The 18,859-nt window shown below is 31.9% G+C and overlaps 1 protein-coding gene across 3 annotated transcripts; it reads right to left on the bottom strand.

Annotated features, from left to right (window-relative positions):
- Nucleotides 1-1,398: 1,398 nt before the first annotated feature.
- On the bottom strand, nt 1,399-13,063 carry LOC110605156 (SH3 domain-containing protein 1). 3 transcript variants are annotated; one of them, XR_002486341.2, is made up of 12 exons: nt 12,918-13,063; nt 12,715-12,805; nt 9,958-10,071; nt 9,688-9,757; nt 9,462-9,610; nt 7,132-7,233; nt 6,861-7,061; nt 4,501-4,563; nt 3,967-4,119; nt 3,239-3,404; nt 3,017-3,091; nt 1,646-1,723 (listed from the first exon to the last, which is right to left on the bottom strand). XR_002486341.2 is itself a non-coding variant. In XM_021743507.2 (11 exons), the coding sequence occupies exons 2-11, from the start codon at nt 12,772-12,774 to the stop codon at nt 1,607-1,609; spliced, it is 1,104 nt and encodes a 367-aa protein (XP_021599199.1). In that variant the 5' UTR covers nt 12,775-12,805; nt 12,918-13,062; the 3' UTR covers nt 1,399-1,606. The 3 variants fall into 3 exon arrangements, 2 of the variants coding, with proteins under 2 accessions (XP_021599199.1, XP_021599200.1); XM_021743507.2 differs by lacking the exon at nt 3,239-3,404 and having other exon boundaries at nt 1,399-1,723; nt 12,918-13,062; XM_021743508.2 differs by lacking the exon at nt 3,239-3,404 and having other exon boundaries at nt 1,399-1,723; nt 12,715-12,820; nt 12,918-13,038.
- Between the last annotated feature and the right edge of the window lie 5,796 nt (nt 13,064-18,859).

Here is an 18,859-nt window from a genome sequence, read left to right as displayed (position 1 = left end):
TTTAAATGGACGGAAGGACTACGAATTTGGACGGAATAGAAAGTGAGGGACTTAAGTGTTGAGTCGCCAAAATAGAGGGACAGAAGTGTTAATTACGTTAAACCTCGGGGACTAAAAAGTAAATTTCCCTATATATTATGATTTTAATTAGAAAATTTAAAACATGTTCAAATTTAGCTATAATTGGTATAATATGAAATATGGAACTCCAACAATTTTTAAAGGTAGTAGGAACTCACAGCGTTTGGCACTGGCTATTGGCTCAATGGCCTTATAAGGATAATTTTTATCTAAAATCACTAAATATATTTTTATTTTAGTTAATTAAACTTTTTTTTTCTAAAACTATTTAAATTTCAATTAAACTTTTATTAAACTCTTTTTAACCTATAATTATAGGTTTCCAGATTAACATGAATTTTTTTTAAACAAAAATTTTCTTCTATTATTTATTTTATATTTTTTTCTCTCTATTTATATAAAAAAAATTATATATTTTTTATTTTCTCTTCATTTCTCCCTCTTATGAGTATACAATTTTATTTTACAATATATAAAAAATAGACAAATTTAAAATTACCTAAAATTATTACAGCTAGTCATAATAAAAAAGAAAAAATTGAAAATAAAATAATTTCTTCTTTTTACTTTAATTAATACTCATTAAATTAATAAAAAAAAAGTTAAAAGTAACATTACCCTAATAATCATCACTCATAGTATTAAATTTTTTTTAATAAAGTCAAAGGAATATATATAATATATAGGTTCTATTTTATTCTATTTTTTTTAATAATTTATTATTTTTAAATTTTAAATAATATGATTTTATTCTACAAGAATAGAATAATAATTATCTAAAATTAATCTTATTATAAATATGTATAAAATTATGTAAATAACTATTTAAAAAACTTATTCATTAATCTTTAAAATAAAATGATAATGAATAAATAATTTATTTTTAATAAAATTTTATATTATTATTTTTTTATTATATATTTAAAATAAATTTTTTTTTTTTTTAATTTTTTACACTTAAAAACTACATTACAATTAATATTATAATAAATCACGTGGAACCTATATAGAATGTTACATCATCATCCAGATATAACATTCAAAATGACTTGGCATGTAACAGTACTACATCATTCACAAAAATAATATAATATTCTACATAATCATTTAAAATGATGTTATTATTGCCATCAAAACCACATTATTAAAATAAAAATTACGTCATCATATCACATCAACAAAACTTAATGCCACTAATTACTTATCTTAAAACAACCCTCTTCACAACATAAGTAAAACAACCCTCTCCACAACATAGGTTTTAAAATTGTAATTTCAAATCTATAAGCCTAAATCTTGCCATCCAAGACAAAAACGAACACAGAATACACTTCAGCTATACCTTTCAAATGAAAATAATACACTACACAGGTACTTTCATATTTGCCATACAAACTACCACAAGCCAAAATAACCATTATTGATCATTGCGATTATAGTTGCTGTGTATTACGTAAACATGAAATTATCGTACAGTTGAAGCATATACAAGTTCTGGGGAATGCTTTGGTTTGGTAATGGCTTTTTAATTTTCTTCGATGATCTTGTTTGCTGGTGCTTTTTCCTGCTTTTCTATATATGCAGAAGGAAACCATCCAGCCTTACCTCTGCATTCTCCTTCAGACCACCCTGTTGGAGCCACCTTGTGATATCACACATCATAAATGGAAAATGTTAGGATAAAGGCGAAGAAAGCAATCAACCATTAATATTTAATAGAACGAGTGAGTCAGTCGCAAGCATTGCACTTGGCATCTACGTGGTTTTAGAGAAAAATACTCGGGAAACTATAGCTTGACCTTTTAATCTAAGTTCATTGGAACCCCGAGCCTTAAGAGTTACAAGTTTAATGGCGCCATTTCAAATGGCAAGAATGCAAAGTTTGCAGAATGCCCAGGTTCTAGCAGCGGGAGCTTGATCCATATTGATGGCTCATGAGGCCAAAATAATAACTATTATTATCAGCTGGAAAGGCTGCTGTATTCTCTTTTAATTCACTAGTTATTAAGAGTAATTATTTCCATATGAATCATTCAGAGTCATTTTCCAGGTCGCTTTAGCATAAAAGAATATATGGCAAAGCCATCAGTAGTTTGCAACTTGCAACCTCGCACATTGGATCAGGCGAAACGACATCAATATTTTATGAACATGAATCTTAAAGAGGAGAGGTCCACAGGAATAACAACTTTAAAGGACTGCACTAATAGAAATTATTCAAGTTTTTAATGCATCTTACCCTGAATAATGCATAGCCCAAACATAATGTTTCTAGGATAGCCAGTAAAATTATTTCATAGAATTTAGTAGATAAATAATCCTACAATGGTGATTAATTTATTTGAGTAATATCATCACTAAGATAAAATAAATAGAAAAATAAAAATAGAATACTCAGAAAGCAATAATAATTTAGATATAGCCTCATAGATATTTGCTTATAAAATTTTATATATGGACATTTACATTTACACTTGTCCCAAAGGTTGCTAGAAGATTATGATCTTCTGCAGCCATTTATGCTTGGGAAAACTATACTCATGTTGCTTTTTGACAATTTCTATATATAGTGCCTAATCCTATATTTTCTATAATTAAGTGGATTTCAACATTTCCCATGATCCAAATTACTAACGTCAACAAAATCAGATAAAAAACACAACATTAATAAAATAGTCGGTGCTTAGCACTTGACCACCAATATCATCTTTTTTCACTAATGGACAACATATTGAACTTGACCATAGTTCTATTTTGAAATTAATACACTTAGTTGAACAAAATTGAAGTTTTAGGCATCGAAACAGAAATTCCCAAAATATTCATAAACGACTATTGCTATTATCCCTTTACAAATTGAGATTTAGAAATTTTTCAATAAGTTTAACAGGTAAGTTCATGGATTAGAGAGTGGATTAGAGAGTGCAGAAAGTACCTGACGGACGAGAACATAATCATCCAGAGATAGACTTAACTCCCCTTCCGCTTGAGCATCAAATGCATGTATAACCTGCAATGTTAGAAGGTTCATAAAGGGAAAGGTAAAATCAATAGAAGTAGTAAATTAAGAAATAAATATTTATTAGCATCAAAACAAAACATTTCAAACGATTAGAGAAACTGAACCAAAACAAGTACTAATCCTAGAATCACTTACAGATAAACTAAGGAAGAAACAAATTAATGCTCTCGATGGTAAATCACATTATGAGAATCACAGTTTGGAAATCAATAGTCCTGATCCAAATAAGTGAGTGCCTAGACGCATTATGACATTCTTTGATATGTATCATCCTTAGTTGTCTTGATGATAATCTTCATCTCTGCCATATTCGGACATATTAGATGTTAGATCTTAAGTTAAAGTTAGTGGTTTATAAAGTTCAAAATTTACACACTGACATCTCAAAGCATAGAGTGAAATAGTTTATGTCTAACCACGAAGTTCAAGATGTTAGAAGTAATTGTCTGTCTTAATGTTATGTAGCCTAGTCCTAAAATGGAGCATCTAGAAAATCTTCATTGGTCAACGTTGGATTCTGTTAGTTAATGCCATTTGCCCTTTTCTTTTTATTCAAATATAAATGCTCAAATCAGTAGGCACTTCAAGCACAAAGAATAGGAAAATGTTCTGGTGACCTAAATGAAATGATAAGATCATCTTGCAGATGAAATTATAACCTAATAGCAAATACTGTATCAATTTTAAATAACGAAATGTGACATAGGATGCAATCACATCACATATTTCAAATCATAGATTAGGCAATCACAATTATGTGGAGTAAACTATTTCAAGGAAAATTAATATATTTCTTCTCATTCACATGGGAGCAAGTTTGACTCTTTGGATAAGAATATATCTGAAGAGATCAAAAGCCTTACCTTTCCTATGAACAATGCACCCTGTTGATTAATATGCATTTGATCGCCAGATCCATTTGAAATAGCGTCTTGATGTACTGGGGGCATGTTAACATCTTGCTGAATGGTCACTGATTGTGATGAAGAATCATTTAATTGCTCCTCCAATATCATCTAACTCCAATAATAAACATTTTACATAGCACCAGTCATGATCTTCCTCATACAAGCATTGAATGTAGAATAAATGTAGACAAAAGGGAATGTTATTGACACATAAACAATGCCAAAAGCTCAAGAGTACAAAACACAAATATATATAAATAAACAGACATGAGTACAAACATAGGCCCTGTTCAGTAATACTAGTTGTTCTAGTAGCTATAAGCTAAATGTTAGGATGAGTAAGGTTTCATGATCCACTATCTAATCACTCTAAATAGCATTTTAACCCTGGTCAACACACTAAAATAGTACCTTAAAAGCCGTTGCTGAACAAAGGGAAAGAGATTGAGATAGAAAGAGAGATATTACAAAGCCAGAATGGTTACAAACCTCAGCATGTAACTTATCCAAAATATCAAGAACATGTTGATGATAACATCTCTCAGCATCCACCTGAAAAATAACCTCATTTCAAATCCACATGCTGAAGAAAGAAATGAATATTCGTACCTCAACTAAATATCAGCCACTAGCAAGATATAAAGTTAAACAAGATTTTTGTCAAACAAGCAAGCAAATGTTATGTTTTACATTTGTCTACCTTACCATCAGTATAGGAAAACACTTTCAGCATAACATAACAAATAAAGAAAAGCACTATATAAGTAGAGCCTTACACAACATAAATAATAGAATCAAATACACAAACATACACCCCACATACTAGTATTTAGTAAAACATAATGTTGATATTATCAGTTGCTCACTCTATTCCACAACATCTCGATGCAAGATCTCAATTCTCAACACCAATGAGAATCGCTCTCTTTACTCCATTGTGTGTTATTTGTTCAACATAATTATTACAGAAGAATGTAAATTACGGTTTTAAAGTCTTTATTTTGTGTATTTATGCTTATTAGCTAGTTGGATAGAGTGTTGTCAAAGGCGCACCTCAAGCTAAAGGCTGCAACTCTAACACCTCAAAAAGAGAAAGACATGCGACCTTTACTAGGCACATGCCTTACACCACCTAGGCATGCACCTTGCTCCAAGCTAGAAATCTGCACCTTCTTTATTTCCACCTTCAGCGAGAACTTTCATTGGCAAGAGATCACTAGACTCGGAATCTGTCAATCTACTAGTCTAGCATTGACGCATCATGAAGTCTCTATAATTAGTGTTGCCAATGATAAACAATAGTTGGCATCTCACTAAAACCACCATATCCAGAATTGTGTACCGCCTATGTTTCCTTTTTCAACACTCATGCACTTTAATTCCTCTTTTTATATCTTACATTCAATCTTCACTCATTAGCTCTCTCATCTTTTCAGCTTGTTGGACTCCTTTTGTTTCTAGTACTAATAAAATAGAGTGATACAAGTAGAAAAAGAAAGCAATTTATCATCTATTATATCTACTTAAATTCTCATGATATTTTCCTTTTTTATTTTTAAACACCACTGACTGTTGTGTAAGTCTTTATTTCAAGAGTTCTCTATTTTTTTTTTCTTTTTCAGGAAGGCACTAACATGCTATTTAAGCAAACTATTCCTTGGTACCTCTGTTTCTAAAAGAACATAACATGTCATTGAAGTCCTCCATTTCTACATTGTTCAAAATTTCTTTTTCTCCTTTTTCCTAGCAATGCTATTGTGTTTGTTTGTTATATCACAAATATGGGGTTGTTTTTGAATGTCTAAACAGCAAGACTAGTACCTCAGCTTTTTGCGCCTTTCCAGGAGTAGGACCTTTAAAGGGGCTTACTCTATGACCTACTTCAATAGAAATTGATATTAGTATCAACTGCCTAAGCAGTAGGGAATTTGTGTTTGTTTTATTTTCTAACAAAGTTCTTATGATGCTATTTTAAAGAGAAAAAAACATGTTAATGGTGAAATTTATATTCATTTTATATAATTTTTTATGGTCATTAATTATTTGTAAATTAGTAAGTTTGACGAGTTTTTGACAAGTTTTGTTATATAGAGCTTTTTTTTTTTTGAGCTCACATTATTCAGGCGTCCCCCTGCACCTAGCACCTCATTCATCACAGCTATTACTCAGGACCCATGACCCCTTGGCGCCTTGCTCCTTTAACGAGTATGGTAGGATCTCTTTAGTTTAGTTGATTCAATATCTATTAGTTTCCCTGCATTAGCAAATTTTTTAGAAAAATTTGCATAGTAAACTATTGCAATTGCCCCATGCTGTTTCTATAGTTTAAATCCATGGTATTGACATGTGAGGTACTTTTTAGTTTTCAACTAGCGTAACCAAGTTGGACAGGCTTGCCCATGCACATGTGAATTAGCTTTAAGCAGTAAGCACGACTAAATCAGAACTTTGAACATGTAATTATTTTGAATTTTTAGCAAAAACCATAGGGTAGTAGCTCAAACATTACTGCAACTGATAAAATCTCTTCTTAAAGGGACCTTGATATAACATCTGTAAGTAATGGCCACTATTATCTTAACATAACAACCACAATGGCTTAACCTATTTGCAATTTTAAAACCACCTTCTAAAAAATGGATAGCTCTAACATAAGGACCAGACCACTGCATAACTGCATTATATAACATTATCCACCTTTGTTTCATTTGACGCATCTATCTCATTAAAACTTGCATGCAATTCAATAAAAGATGTTGACAGAAATAAACAGTATCTCCTGCAACATCCCATGCGTCATTCATTCATAAATGTGCAAACAGGAAAAGAAATGAGATCATTAACTATACCATTGCAAATAGGCGCTGAACAGTAATCTGCTGCTGCTGATTTTCAACTGACAACATGGCAGCAGTTGCTTCTTTCCCAAGTGCCATTACTGTAGATTTAAGTTCAGTCAGCCTTGCTTCTGCATCTCGAAGTCTTGTGCAAGTCTCTGCAGATATATCAGATTCTCTAGTCTTTGATTGACGCCTCAATACATCAGTGGCCTGATGAGAAAATCCCTGTTATGAATCTACCATTTAAACCATAACACACCCATGACATGCCACAGATTACCTGGGCATCAACCTCTTGGCGGAGCTTTTCATAACGGTGGGTTAAATGGCGAGCATCCTCCAAAGGAGCTCCTGTTACTAATGACCGAAGAGGCTCACAAACCTAAATATTGAAAACCTGTTACAAAGTTAGAAACATAAAAGAAATGGAAAGAGTATAAATTCTCTGAAATGAAGAGTAACCTAAAAATTTCAAACCTCTCCCATGTTGACTCTTACTAACGTATAAAAAGCATAAAAAATTTACAGCATTAGCAGAAAAAGAACAATGCTACTCATGAAACCTACTAGCACATGCTAAGAGAATATATCGCTTACATTCTAATGTTAAACAAGCTTGCTTACATTCTTATATACCTTCAATATTAGATCTTTTCACAAAAACCACTCTATATATCAGCCCAAGGCACTGTTAGAATAGCATGCAAAAGTTAGGCCCTACTATATGGACACAACAAATTTCTACAAACATGTAATCAGTGCAGGACACATGACAAAAAAGTAGAAGGCCATGAGTCACGTTATGGTGACTTAGCTTAGTAGAAGGCTGAAACATACATAGCCAAGAGTCACATTGAGGTGACATAGCTTGGTAGAGGGCTGAAACATTAAAAATGAACTTATCCCAAATCTGGTTTAAATTCTGCAATTCTCTAAAATGGCAGAAATGAATGTGCTGTATACAGAAACTTAGCTCAGAACAAAATATAATGCTTTCCCAAAAAGATAAAGCAAGCAATGCAAGATGGATTCATTTGGTGAAGCTGCCTAGAGTTGCCTTTTCATATTGGCCCAGCTTGAAAAATTAGGAATCCAGGGTTGAAATTGCAGAAGATTAGATTAAATTTAAATCTCAAAAAGAAACATCAATGGAGTTTAATGTTACATTAACCCCCCTCCCCCTTGCTTTTCCTCTTCTTCTTAGACCAAGTCTGATTGGCATTGCCTCTTAGTATTACCACAACAACATCTATGTTGGAAATTACAGCTCCTGCATTTCAATTAAAAACTAAAAGGAGAAAAAACAAAACAAGACAATGACAATGATAGACTCAGCATTTTAGAACATGCAGGCAATTAAAGTTGCAACCACATTACAAGTGTAGGATCATATAACTGGAGCAAAATAAGCATTTCAAAAATATCTGCGCTAGTTAAAGGTCCACCAAACTTTAATTTGTAAAATAAAAATCCACCAAGATTAATTTAATGAATATAAAAATCCCTCCCACCTTTAATAGCCAGTTTGCAGATAAATGCTAACCAGAAATTTTAAAAATTAAAAACAAATAAAGAAGACAAAGAATATCAATATCCTCATCATCTTCCTTTGTATCACCTACTCACTATCTCCCTAACCTACCCACCATTTCCCTCTTCCTCTAATCAACATTGGCTGACCACATTCCCAGGAAAAACACTCTCATATAAATCCAAACTAAAAATTCAACAAACACAAAGAGGAGTGTTTTGCAATTTTTTTTTCCTTAAATAACCAGAGGCAATAAATGCTCCATCAACATGCACACCAGCAATGTTATATAATTAAATCATCCAACAACATATTCTCCAGCAACGTGTATTCTAGTAATTATCACCCAAAGTCACCAATCTCAGTGAAATCCAAATTATTGGATAAATTAATCCAAAAAGAATGCCTGCACCCAAAATAATATACACTAGAATAAAATCCCCATCCTAAATCCTTCTCCCACTCTAGAAAAATCCAAATCCCAACTCAGGTTCGTCAAAGGTGCAAAGCCCAAGGCCAGATGGGTGATATCAAGGATCTATTTATGGTGTCAATTCTCCAATTCCATCCTTGATTGCCACCCATGCAAGCTTCTTTGTGCTGACATTTGTGGAACACAACAGATGCTTCCATGTCTCTAGAGGGCAGCAAAGAGAGAGAGCTGGAAGAGAAGCATGGATTGCAGGTGAATGGGTTTTTATTTAGAATTACTTTCTGCATTTCATCATTGAAATACATATTGTTAAAGGTTAGAAGCGCTTTTATGTTTACTAAATTGGTGTGATGGGAGTTTTATATTACAAAAATGTTATTATAGCACCCTAAGTTCGAGGAAAACTGAATGAAATTTAAACTTTTTATTAATATTTGTTATAAAGCTTGCCCCATATAAAGCACCCTCAAGTACATTGCCTTCATGCAATAGGCATACAGACTCATGTATTGGTAGATATTTACATATATACAAATCTGCAAAAATGTAATATCCCATGAATGAAGTTGTTGTGTTATTCTTTGTGAGATGATTGTCGAAGAACTACGAAAAAAACGGATGAAATGGAAAAAGGTGAAGAATTCACCTGATCACCAAGGATTCCAAGGAAAGTTTCCCTTTCATTTTCCATTAAATTATGTGATGTACCAAATTGAAGCACAGCTCTTGCAACATAAGAATTTGTGCATTGATTATCAACTCCATATTTGCAACAATCTTCAGCCAACTTTCTTGCTGAAATATTTGGGTGAAATATCATCTATCAGCATTGTAAAGTAAAAAAATGCAAAGAAAAAGCAAAACAAACTCACCTATCTCCATTTGCTTTGAACTTGCAGATACAAACCCTTCAATGCTACGAACAATATTCTTCTGAAAATGCTGTGGAACATAAGAAATTTTAAGAGCTTGGTCAGATTAAAAAACTCTTCTCATTGAAAAATATTTATTGAACTTTAACCAAATTTATCTATGATTGATGTACAGATATAAATGCGTGAGACAGACAAAAAGAAACCTGAATCTTTGAAATATGGTCAAAGTGTGATTAAATAAAACAATTACATGTCCAAACATTGTACCTTCGCTGACCTTGTGGAATTGTATAGCTTTTGAAGCTGTTGGTAACACTGAAATTCAGCTTCATCAACAATAAAAGCTTCATTGCCAAAATGCCCCAAATGTTTCAATACAGCCTGCAAAACATGGACATTTGAAACAAGCATAAAATTGAAGCTATGGATGAAATGAATCACACTGATAATCTTATCGTGGTAAAAATCCATTTTTCATTTGCCCCATTGTTCTTTATTAATAATGCAAATCCACCTTTTTCTCCTTTGAATTTCCAATAAAAAATAGCAATACAATTAATGTAAATAAGAAACTTGAGTTTTATTCTTCAGATGCAGATATTCATATGATTAGGAAAATAAATCATTGCACATTCTCCGCAGGAAAACAAAAAAAAAAGAATACAAAAATGTAATAAAAGAGTAATACAATCTAATTACTGGAAGTTTAAAACAAAATTTCTTAGTCATCTACTAGATTTCTCCTAATGTTCTAAAGGCCACAAATAGTTTAACCAGGATCCATCAGAAATAAATCCAAGACAAATGAGGTTTTCAGTAGGTAAAAATTAGCATAAAATGTTGTGACACATTAAAAATCCTAATAAAAAATCATCAGGGTACTTCCCTGTTTCAATGCATTGCATTGGAGCGAAGTGCCATACAAAACGGGAAAGAGGGTATAACATTCACCAAAAATTGATGCAAGAACAGAGGATTAGAGTTTCACAGGCAAAGGTTCCAAATTTTCAGGATGAGTGTAATTAAAGAAGGGACTAAAAGAAATTAAGACATGAAGTGATGCACCACGACGAGTAAGATTTTTGACCTTTAAATAATAGACGAAGGGTAGAGAAAATAACAGACATGCCATAGCTCATTTCTCATACAGGATTGAGCAACACAAGATTGAGAATTCGGATTTACAGCAATAGTATCTGTTATAGTATAAAATGTCAAGTTACAGACCAATATGGTCTAATACACCAAGACCAACTAAGTAACGCCAATATTGATGCAAGGACCCGAAAGACTACAACTTTCTATTTTCCTGCTGATGACCTAACCATCAATGACCCAGTAATTATAAAACACCTTTTCTCCTCTCTTTTTCCATTTCAGCCTCTTGATTCTAGTGTTTGAGACCAGAATACTTCATTTGCTCAATTAAAAATTGTGCTTCAAAAACTTTATGCAAAATAAGGTATTATTTTGGTCCCATTAGTAGTTGTTTGGCTAGGATAATAAATTTTTAGATCTTCATCTATGTGATTAACATACTTAGTTTTTTATATTGATTTAATAAAATATAATGTTGCAGGATGATAAAATCAGATAAGATCCAGAACAGCAATCACATCTCATACTATACTGCCATGGGAACCATTTCTAAGGGTAAGTAGCTTTTTTATCCCTGAGTTACGCGAAAATGAGCACATGTCCCTCGGTTTTTAGAAGTCAATTGTTAAGTCATTGTATTTTGATGTTATCACACACTTTAGTCTTTCCACCCAATTTTAAGTTAATTTTGTTAAGTCAATAGAGTAGTAATGATCAAATGAGATAGAAATATTTTAAATTCCTAAGATAAATTACTTTTTATTCTCTAGGTTATGTCAAAATTAATAAAAATATCTCCTTATTTACAAAGGGTTTTGCTGATGGATTTTGACTAATTCAACACTTTAAGAGTATTTCGATCATTTCTCAATCCATTAATAGAAAATCAGTTGGAGGATCGAAAGTTTGACAAAGTAAAAAAAAAAAAAAGGACTTAACTATTGATATTTAAAAACCAGGGGCATATGTTAATTTTGAAATAACCCCAACACTAAGTAGTAATTTAACCTTTTCAAAACCCTAGATAGATGCAAGTAAAGAAAATAGACCATGAAGTTAGAGCATCTCCTTAAGTTCTAGAGTAGCACGTAGTACCTAAATATGGTGAGGAACAGGCAAAAGCCTCCACAACATATATCGGGTCTCACTGCCTGGCAGCTTAAGCTTTAGGGATTGTTTGGGTGTTGTAACACTGAACTAGAGCCCCCACACAATAGATGTGAGTGAAGCTTATGCTTTAGGCTTACATTTCTTATGTTGAGTTTCAAGTAATTGTAGGTAATCTAAAATTGCTTTAGAATCATACTAGTAAATATAAATAGGGTAAAACTCCTTGTGAATATGATGCAATTGAGGGGGGAAAATCAAGTTTTGAAGAATTTATCCATGTTTTGCCTGACCCAAAAGAAATGTAAGAGTTGATGGATTATTCATATATCAAAGGATCAAGCAGAAGTCACCTATTCAATAAATTTTTTTAATTTTTTAATTTTTTTTTCCATGCAGAAGAAATTTTGAAAATAATAATAATAATAACGCACAAACTACCTGCCAAAATAAGCAACAGCCAAAATAAGCAACAGCCAAAAATTTCACCATAAGTAAGCAAAGAGGATCTAAGAGGAAAATCCCCCCGAAAATTGCCAAGCCCATTGGAAGTGAATAACCTAACTTTGCAAGAAATTCAGTGAAGTTTACTTCAACTCAATAATAATAATTTTTTTCACAATTTACTTGAAAAAATGAAAAGAATAAATAAAAATTAAATTACATAATTCAAATTCGTTTACACTATGTCAATATAAACAAAGTAACTAACTAACTGAATCACCGATCAAACACACAAATCACCAACCAGTTTTTTTAAAAACAATAACAATAATAATAATAATAAAAACAAAGAGAGAAAGAAGAGAGACAACTCACTTGCTGTTGCTTGGCAACTTGCTCTCTAAGCCTGGCAGCTTGTTTTTTGATGGCCTCCATATGGAAAAGAAGAAAACAGCAAGTAACAACTCTGAAAAAGCAATCCCTAATAATTGAATCAGACGTAATGATGAGGGTTGTGGAAAGGAGAATCAAGCAATTACGTGCATAAAAGAGAAGAAATTGAAGAAGTTTCACATCACCTGAGACTATAAAAGAGAAGAAAACTTTGATCTCATCTTTATCTGTTTTCCCTTTCAACAGATAACAAAGGATAGATATAGACAGATGGATACTCTGTAGTGAAAACTGTCGTTCTCTTTCTGTATAATTAATGCACAGAATTTTCCAAGAAAATGTTTTGACCTTGGTCCCGACACGCACGTGCTAACACGCTCGGGTGTTCTTTTAATGACTCACTTTTAAAAGATTTATTATTTAGTGGATTGTAACCATCAATGATTTTAACTATTAATATTAATATTGATAAGTGGAAGTTTTAAAATTTCATTTTAAATATATTTTTAAAATTTAAAATAATAGTTAATAAATTTTTTATATTATATGATAACTAAATAATAAATTTATTTTTAAATAATTTAAAAAATTTACCACTTAATATTTAAATCTTGTTGTTATTACAAGTCAATTCCTATATTAACTTCATCCATAAATTGAAATTTTTACTCATTTTCTTCATTTTTACAGTTAGATTATTGCAAATAGACTAAATTACTCTTTGATTAAGGTTTTAAAAACTCCGCTAATTATTTATTTTATTAATTTTAATTATTAAATATTTTATTATTTAATTTATAAAAATTTATTAATTAGTCTCTCAATTTTATAAAAAATATATTAATTAATTCATCTGTATTTTTTTTTTGAAAAAGAGAGAAATATCATTAATTCAAACCGATCAAAAAAACTATATGAGAAGTAGGGACATGAACCCAAACTCCTTGACCTGACTCAGAATGAACCGATGTTGCTAGAATATGAGCGATATCATTCGTAAACCTGTGAATAAAACCACATCTTACTTCTTCATAACTGGATAGAATCAATTTACAATCTTGAACCAAAAGACCAAAAGGTGATAAATCATTTAAAGAAGCATTGTTAATGGACACAACAAGAACCTGAGCATCCGATTCGAAAAGAACTCGATCACATCCGCACTCTTTAATCCAGCTCAACGCCTCACGAAAATCCATTGTCTCAGCACACTTAACCTCCATCTGATTGCAAAAACAGTCTGCTTTAGCCGCCATAAATCTACCATTAGAATCTCGGACTACGCAGCCGAAGCCTAGTGAATTTCGTTGCGAGTTTAAAGAGGCGTCAATATTAACTTTAATCCAACCCTACGGTGGAGGAGACCATTAGTTCATTTGTATTGAATGTATTTTAAATTTTTTTCAATATTTAACACCAAAAATTAACAAAATGACTAATTAGTAGACTTTTTAAACTATGAGAGATGTTTTAATATATTTTTTAAAATAAAAAATTAATTAAAAATTTTTTTATATCATAAAAACCAAATAATAATTTTTCTATCAAAATAATACATTAGGAATTAAGTCTCACGTGAGGTAACATCACCTGTGGATTTATCAATATAGGAGCAATGGTCGTTTGGCAAATTTACAATTTGGATATTTCAATGCCTAGTTGGTACAGAGGAACATAAATTGTATATGAAATAACAAATCAATTCCAAGCTTTTGCAAAAAAGATCCATTTCTTTTCATGATGATGATATGAGAACCAATTTGAATCAGAAAACCCAAAGCAAAGCTGGAACTCCTATTATACAATGAAGGAAATAATTCATTCATGATTGAATCTAATATTAAAAGTCCAAAAAAATATAATTTATATATTATCAATATTTTATTTTGAAAAGTCTATATTTATTTTTTTATTTAAATAAATTAAATTTTTTTTTTTGAAAAGGGAATAGAGCCCTTTAATTTATTATACGATCATGAAAAATATTCATACAGTCAGCATCCAAGAGGAGCTTAATATTAGATGAAGGCAAATCAATAAGACTCATACCAAAAACTCCACCATGCGCACTATTCGCAAGATAATCAGCTACTATATTAGCTTCCCCATATATTTGCACGACCTTAATCTCTCATTCCCACCGGATAAGAGCTCTGCAATTAATAACTAAAGACTGCAGTCTATAAACACCACTGCCTTGACCTTGAAGAAGCTGAAGAGCAATTTGAAAATCAGTTTGAATAATAATTTTTCGCCATCCCCTACTCCAAACCACATTCAAAGCATGATATATGGCCCATAATTCTGTCTCAACCACACCACAAACTCCCAACACACAACGAAAATCAAGTAGCCATTTACCAAAACTGTCTCGAAAAGAATCCGCATAGCTTGCAGTTCCTGAATTTTGACGCACATTACCATATGTGTTGATAAACTCTCCATACGCTCTTTTATCTTCTTTTTATTCTCTCTTTTCTATATTAGATCTAAAATAAAATTTTAAGTCGCTAGATAACTTTAATAAAAATTAATATTTGAATTTTAATTACGCGGTTACGGTGAAGCCAGAAGGAGGCCAAGAAATTATGGGCCCTCCTAAAATTTTTAAATATGTTAGAAATATATAGATAATTTTTTATAAAACATGAAAATTTATTATTAAATATCAATATGTTCAGAACACTTACCGACTCACTTTTATTTTAAAATTATTTAATTAAATTATCATTATATTTTATAAAATCAAATTCCTTCATCCATTTGATAAAGAAATTTTTACTATTTAGTCTATTTTTTATTATTTTTTAATTTAAAATATTTACTTCTCATTATTAAGATTTTAAGTCCAAATTTCTATTTAAATTTTTTTATATTATTTATTCATTATTTAATTTAATTTTATATACCAATTTTATTATTAAGTGATAATTTTTTTATTTATTTCGCTTAGTTACTAATCTATTTATATGATTAAAATTATATGAAAATAAAGTTTAATAAATTAGAATATTTTTTAAAAAAATATTAAATTTCAATAATAAACTATATGGTAAAAATATTATATTATTTTAATAATATTATTTTTTTATGAATTTGCATATTACAACTATAACAGAAAGAGATTTTTCTACTGACAACTCTATAATAAAATTGATGACGAACCATTAATAATTGATCGATAACTTATATGGAAAGATATATTTGTAAATATTATAATGATATTATTAAGAATATATTTCAATCAATGAAATAATTGAGGAAGATATTTGTGATTTAATTATAATAGTTTATTCACTTTTTATAAAAATTTATTTTTAAAATATATATTTATTTTATACTCCCTTTATTCCATAATTTTTGTCTATTTTAATTTTTCATACATATTAAAAAAAATAATTTATTTTATTGAATCTCTAATTATACTCATTTTAAAAATATTTAATTTTATTAAATACTAATAAATGTTTTAAATACTTATATAAAAAAAATAACAATTAATGATAGATTCATTTGAAAATAATATAAAATTAAATAGGATTATTGATGTTATATAACAATCATTCAAAATAAGTCGTAACCTGTCAACACAAAACAGGGCCGCATGGTATCTTACAAATGAGAAACGCGGACTAGCACGAGGAAAGGAAGATCCAGACACCTTAACATTCGAGCCATCACCAGAAGATTCGCCCTTCTCCCAATAAGATGAGTTTCGGCAAGAAATTACCATTACCACACACATTACGCCTGTAATTGCAGGATTCTCACCTATTAGCAGGTGATGTCTTGTATCAAGCAGACAGCCACATTACCGCCGGATTATCAGAAAAATATCATATTCATCTCTACCTCTTAGAGTATAAAAGGAAAAGAATCACAGAAACAAAAGTACGATATTCTAAAACACTAAAACTCTCAGTGGTTCATTATATTTTCTTGAAGTGACTCCCGTGGGCATCCATTACCACTTTACGTTTTCTTCCTTGCAGGCTCTAACCAATCATAGCACAGTCACATTCCAGCCATGTCATCAATCTAATTTCAGCAACATCATTTGATTCCCTTATTGAAAAATCATTAAACTCTATCTGTTCATTGAGGTTAAAGCTGGTCTCTTATTTCTTTTTCTTTTGAAAAAAGTGATCTCTCTCTTCTCTGATCTCTCAAAATGGTTGGAATTATACATGTCATCACGGGAGGACCTGATAAGGGCAAAGAAAAAAATAAGCACGTGGCAAAGGATGTCTTATCTGTCTATCAAGAATTATGGACTAAGCAAGAAGTAAGGTTCGGTCCTACCAATAAAGCAGTAGGGTTCTTTCAAAAAAACCCTTAGTTGTCAAGATCCTCCTGAACCGGTATGAGATAAGATGGGTACTTGTGGATACAGATAGTTCTGTTAATCTTCTCATCTTAAATGTTTTAACAAGTTAAGCTTAGATAAAAACAGTCTTGCCAGAGTTTTCTATCATTTAGTAGGATTAGGAGATAAGACAGTGGCAATATTAAGTACTATTAACCTTCCTTTGGTGTTGGGTGATGAGAGGTATAGGCGAGAGTTGTATGCAGAGCTTGTGGTGGTAGATATCCCATTTGCATACAATGTGATACTCGGCTGTCTAGTCCTAAACTGCCACGGTTTCATTATTAACACGGGTGCTATTTGTCTTAAGCTTCCAGCTCTAAAGGGCATAGCAGCGGTTCGAGCCCATTCGAGGTTAGCCAAAGAAGGTTACGGACACCAAGCAGAAAATCTCGAAAAAGTAACCATGCCAATTGACCTGCTGGAGAAGTCGGAGTCTCACGTAAAACCAAAACTAGCAGACTCGGTAGAGGATGTCTAGATAGGAAAGGAGTAGAAGATACGGTTCAGCACTACACTAACCGGCAAAATAAGGACTCGTCTGGTAGAGTTATTAAAGAGCCGAGTATCAACTTTCATTTGGTCCCCAAAAGATGTAATAGGTGTGGACTCGACTCTTATCACTTATAAGCTCTCTATTGACAAGAGCAGGTGATCAAAGAAAAGAAAGTTCACACCAGAGAGATAGCAGGTGATCAAAGAGGAGGTTGATAAACTTTTGAGCGCATGATTGATAAAGGAAGTATAGTATCACACATGGCTGGCCAATGCAGTCCTAGTAAAGAAAGATAACGAAAAGTGAAGAATATGTGTAGACTTCATCAACCTAAATAAAGCATGTTCAAAAGATCATTACCCATTGTCATCCATTGACAGATTGGTGGACTCGACCTCAGGCTATGTGGTGGTCTCTTTCCTCGATGCCATCTAAGGATATCACCAAATTATGATGGATATCGAGGATGCAGAAAAGATCACTGTTCATAACAGACAGAGTTTTCTGCTACAAGGTAATGCCTTTTGGATTAAAAAACATAGGAGCCATGTACCAAAGGTTAGTGTCAGGAATATTTAAAGACATGATGGGGTCAATCGTTGAAGTATACGTCGACGACATGGTGATAAAAATTTGATCTTTAGAAGAACACCCGGAGGATATCTGGAGAGTCTTTGATATCCTGGACAAGGTGGGTATGAAGCTGAACCCAAAAAAGTGCACCTTCAAGATAAAGGCTGGGAAGTTTCTAAGATATATCATCTCAGAAAGGGGCATAAAGGCGAATCCTGAGAAGATCAGCGCTATCCAAAACATGGAAGCACCCGAAACCGTCAACGAAATACACAGGCTAAATGGGCGAGTCACTGCCTTAGGCCAATTCATATCATGTCCAGCCAGAAGGTATCTCCCGTTTTTCAATGCCTTAAAAGGCGAAGGTAAGTTTGAGTGGGGAAAGAGTGTGCAGAGACCTTTGAAAGTTTAAAACCTTTTTATCCTCTCATCCATTGCTCAGCCCACTTGTCGAATATAAAGTTTTGTTTCTATATTTGTCTGTGATGCAAGAGACAATTTGCTCGGTACTCGCTCGTGAGAGCAATGGGGAATAAAGTCCAGTATATTATGCAAGCCATGTTTTGAAAAGGGTAGAGTTGAATTACCCTCCTCTTGAAAAATTGGCGTTTGCAGTATTCATGTCGGCTATAAAGTTGTAACCGTACTTCGAGTCACACACTATACAAGTTAGAATCGATTATCCTCTGCGA

The sequence above is a fragment of the Manihot esculenta genome, chromosome 17 (genome assembly GCF_001659605.2).
Source record: "Manihot esculenta cultivar AM560-2 chromosome 17, M.esculenta_v8, whole genome shotgun sequence".
Lineage (NCBI taxonomy): Eukaryota > Viridiplantae > Streptophyta > Magnoliopsida > Malpighiales > Euphorbiaceae > Manihot > Manihot esculenta.
This window is presented reverse-complemented; position numbering and strand designations above follow the sequence as displayed.

What these genes read in the sequence shown, in the direction of transcription:
- LOC110605156 (XM_021743507.2), bottom strand. Translation starts at nt 12,774, where the DNA reads ATGGAGGCCATCAAAAAACAAGCTGCCAGGCTTAGAGAGCAAGTTGCC. An exon ending in TTCAAAGCAAATGGAGATAG is followed by an intron (nt 9,611 to 9,687) that starts GTGAGTTTGTTT and finishes CAAATATTTCAG; the next exon opens with CAAGAAAGTTGGCTGAAGAT. An exon ending in GCCAAGAGGTTGATGCCCAG is followed by an intron (nt 7,062 to 7,131) that starts GTAATCTGTGGC and finishes TTTTCTCATCAG; the next exon opens with GCCACTGATGTATTGAGGCG.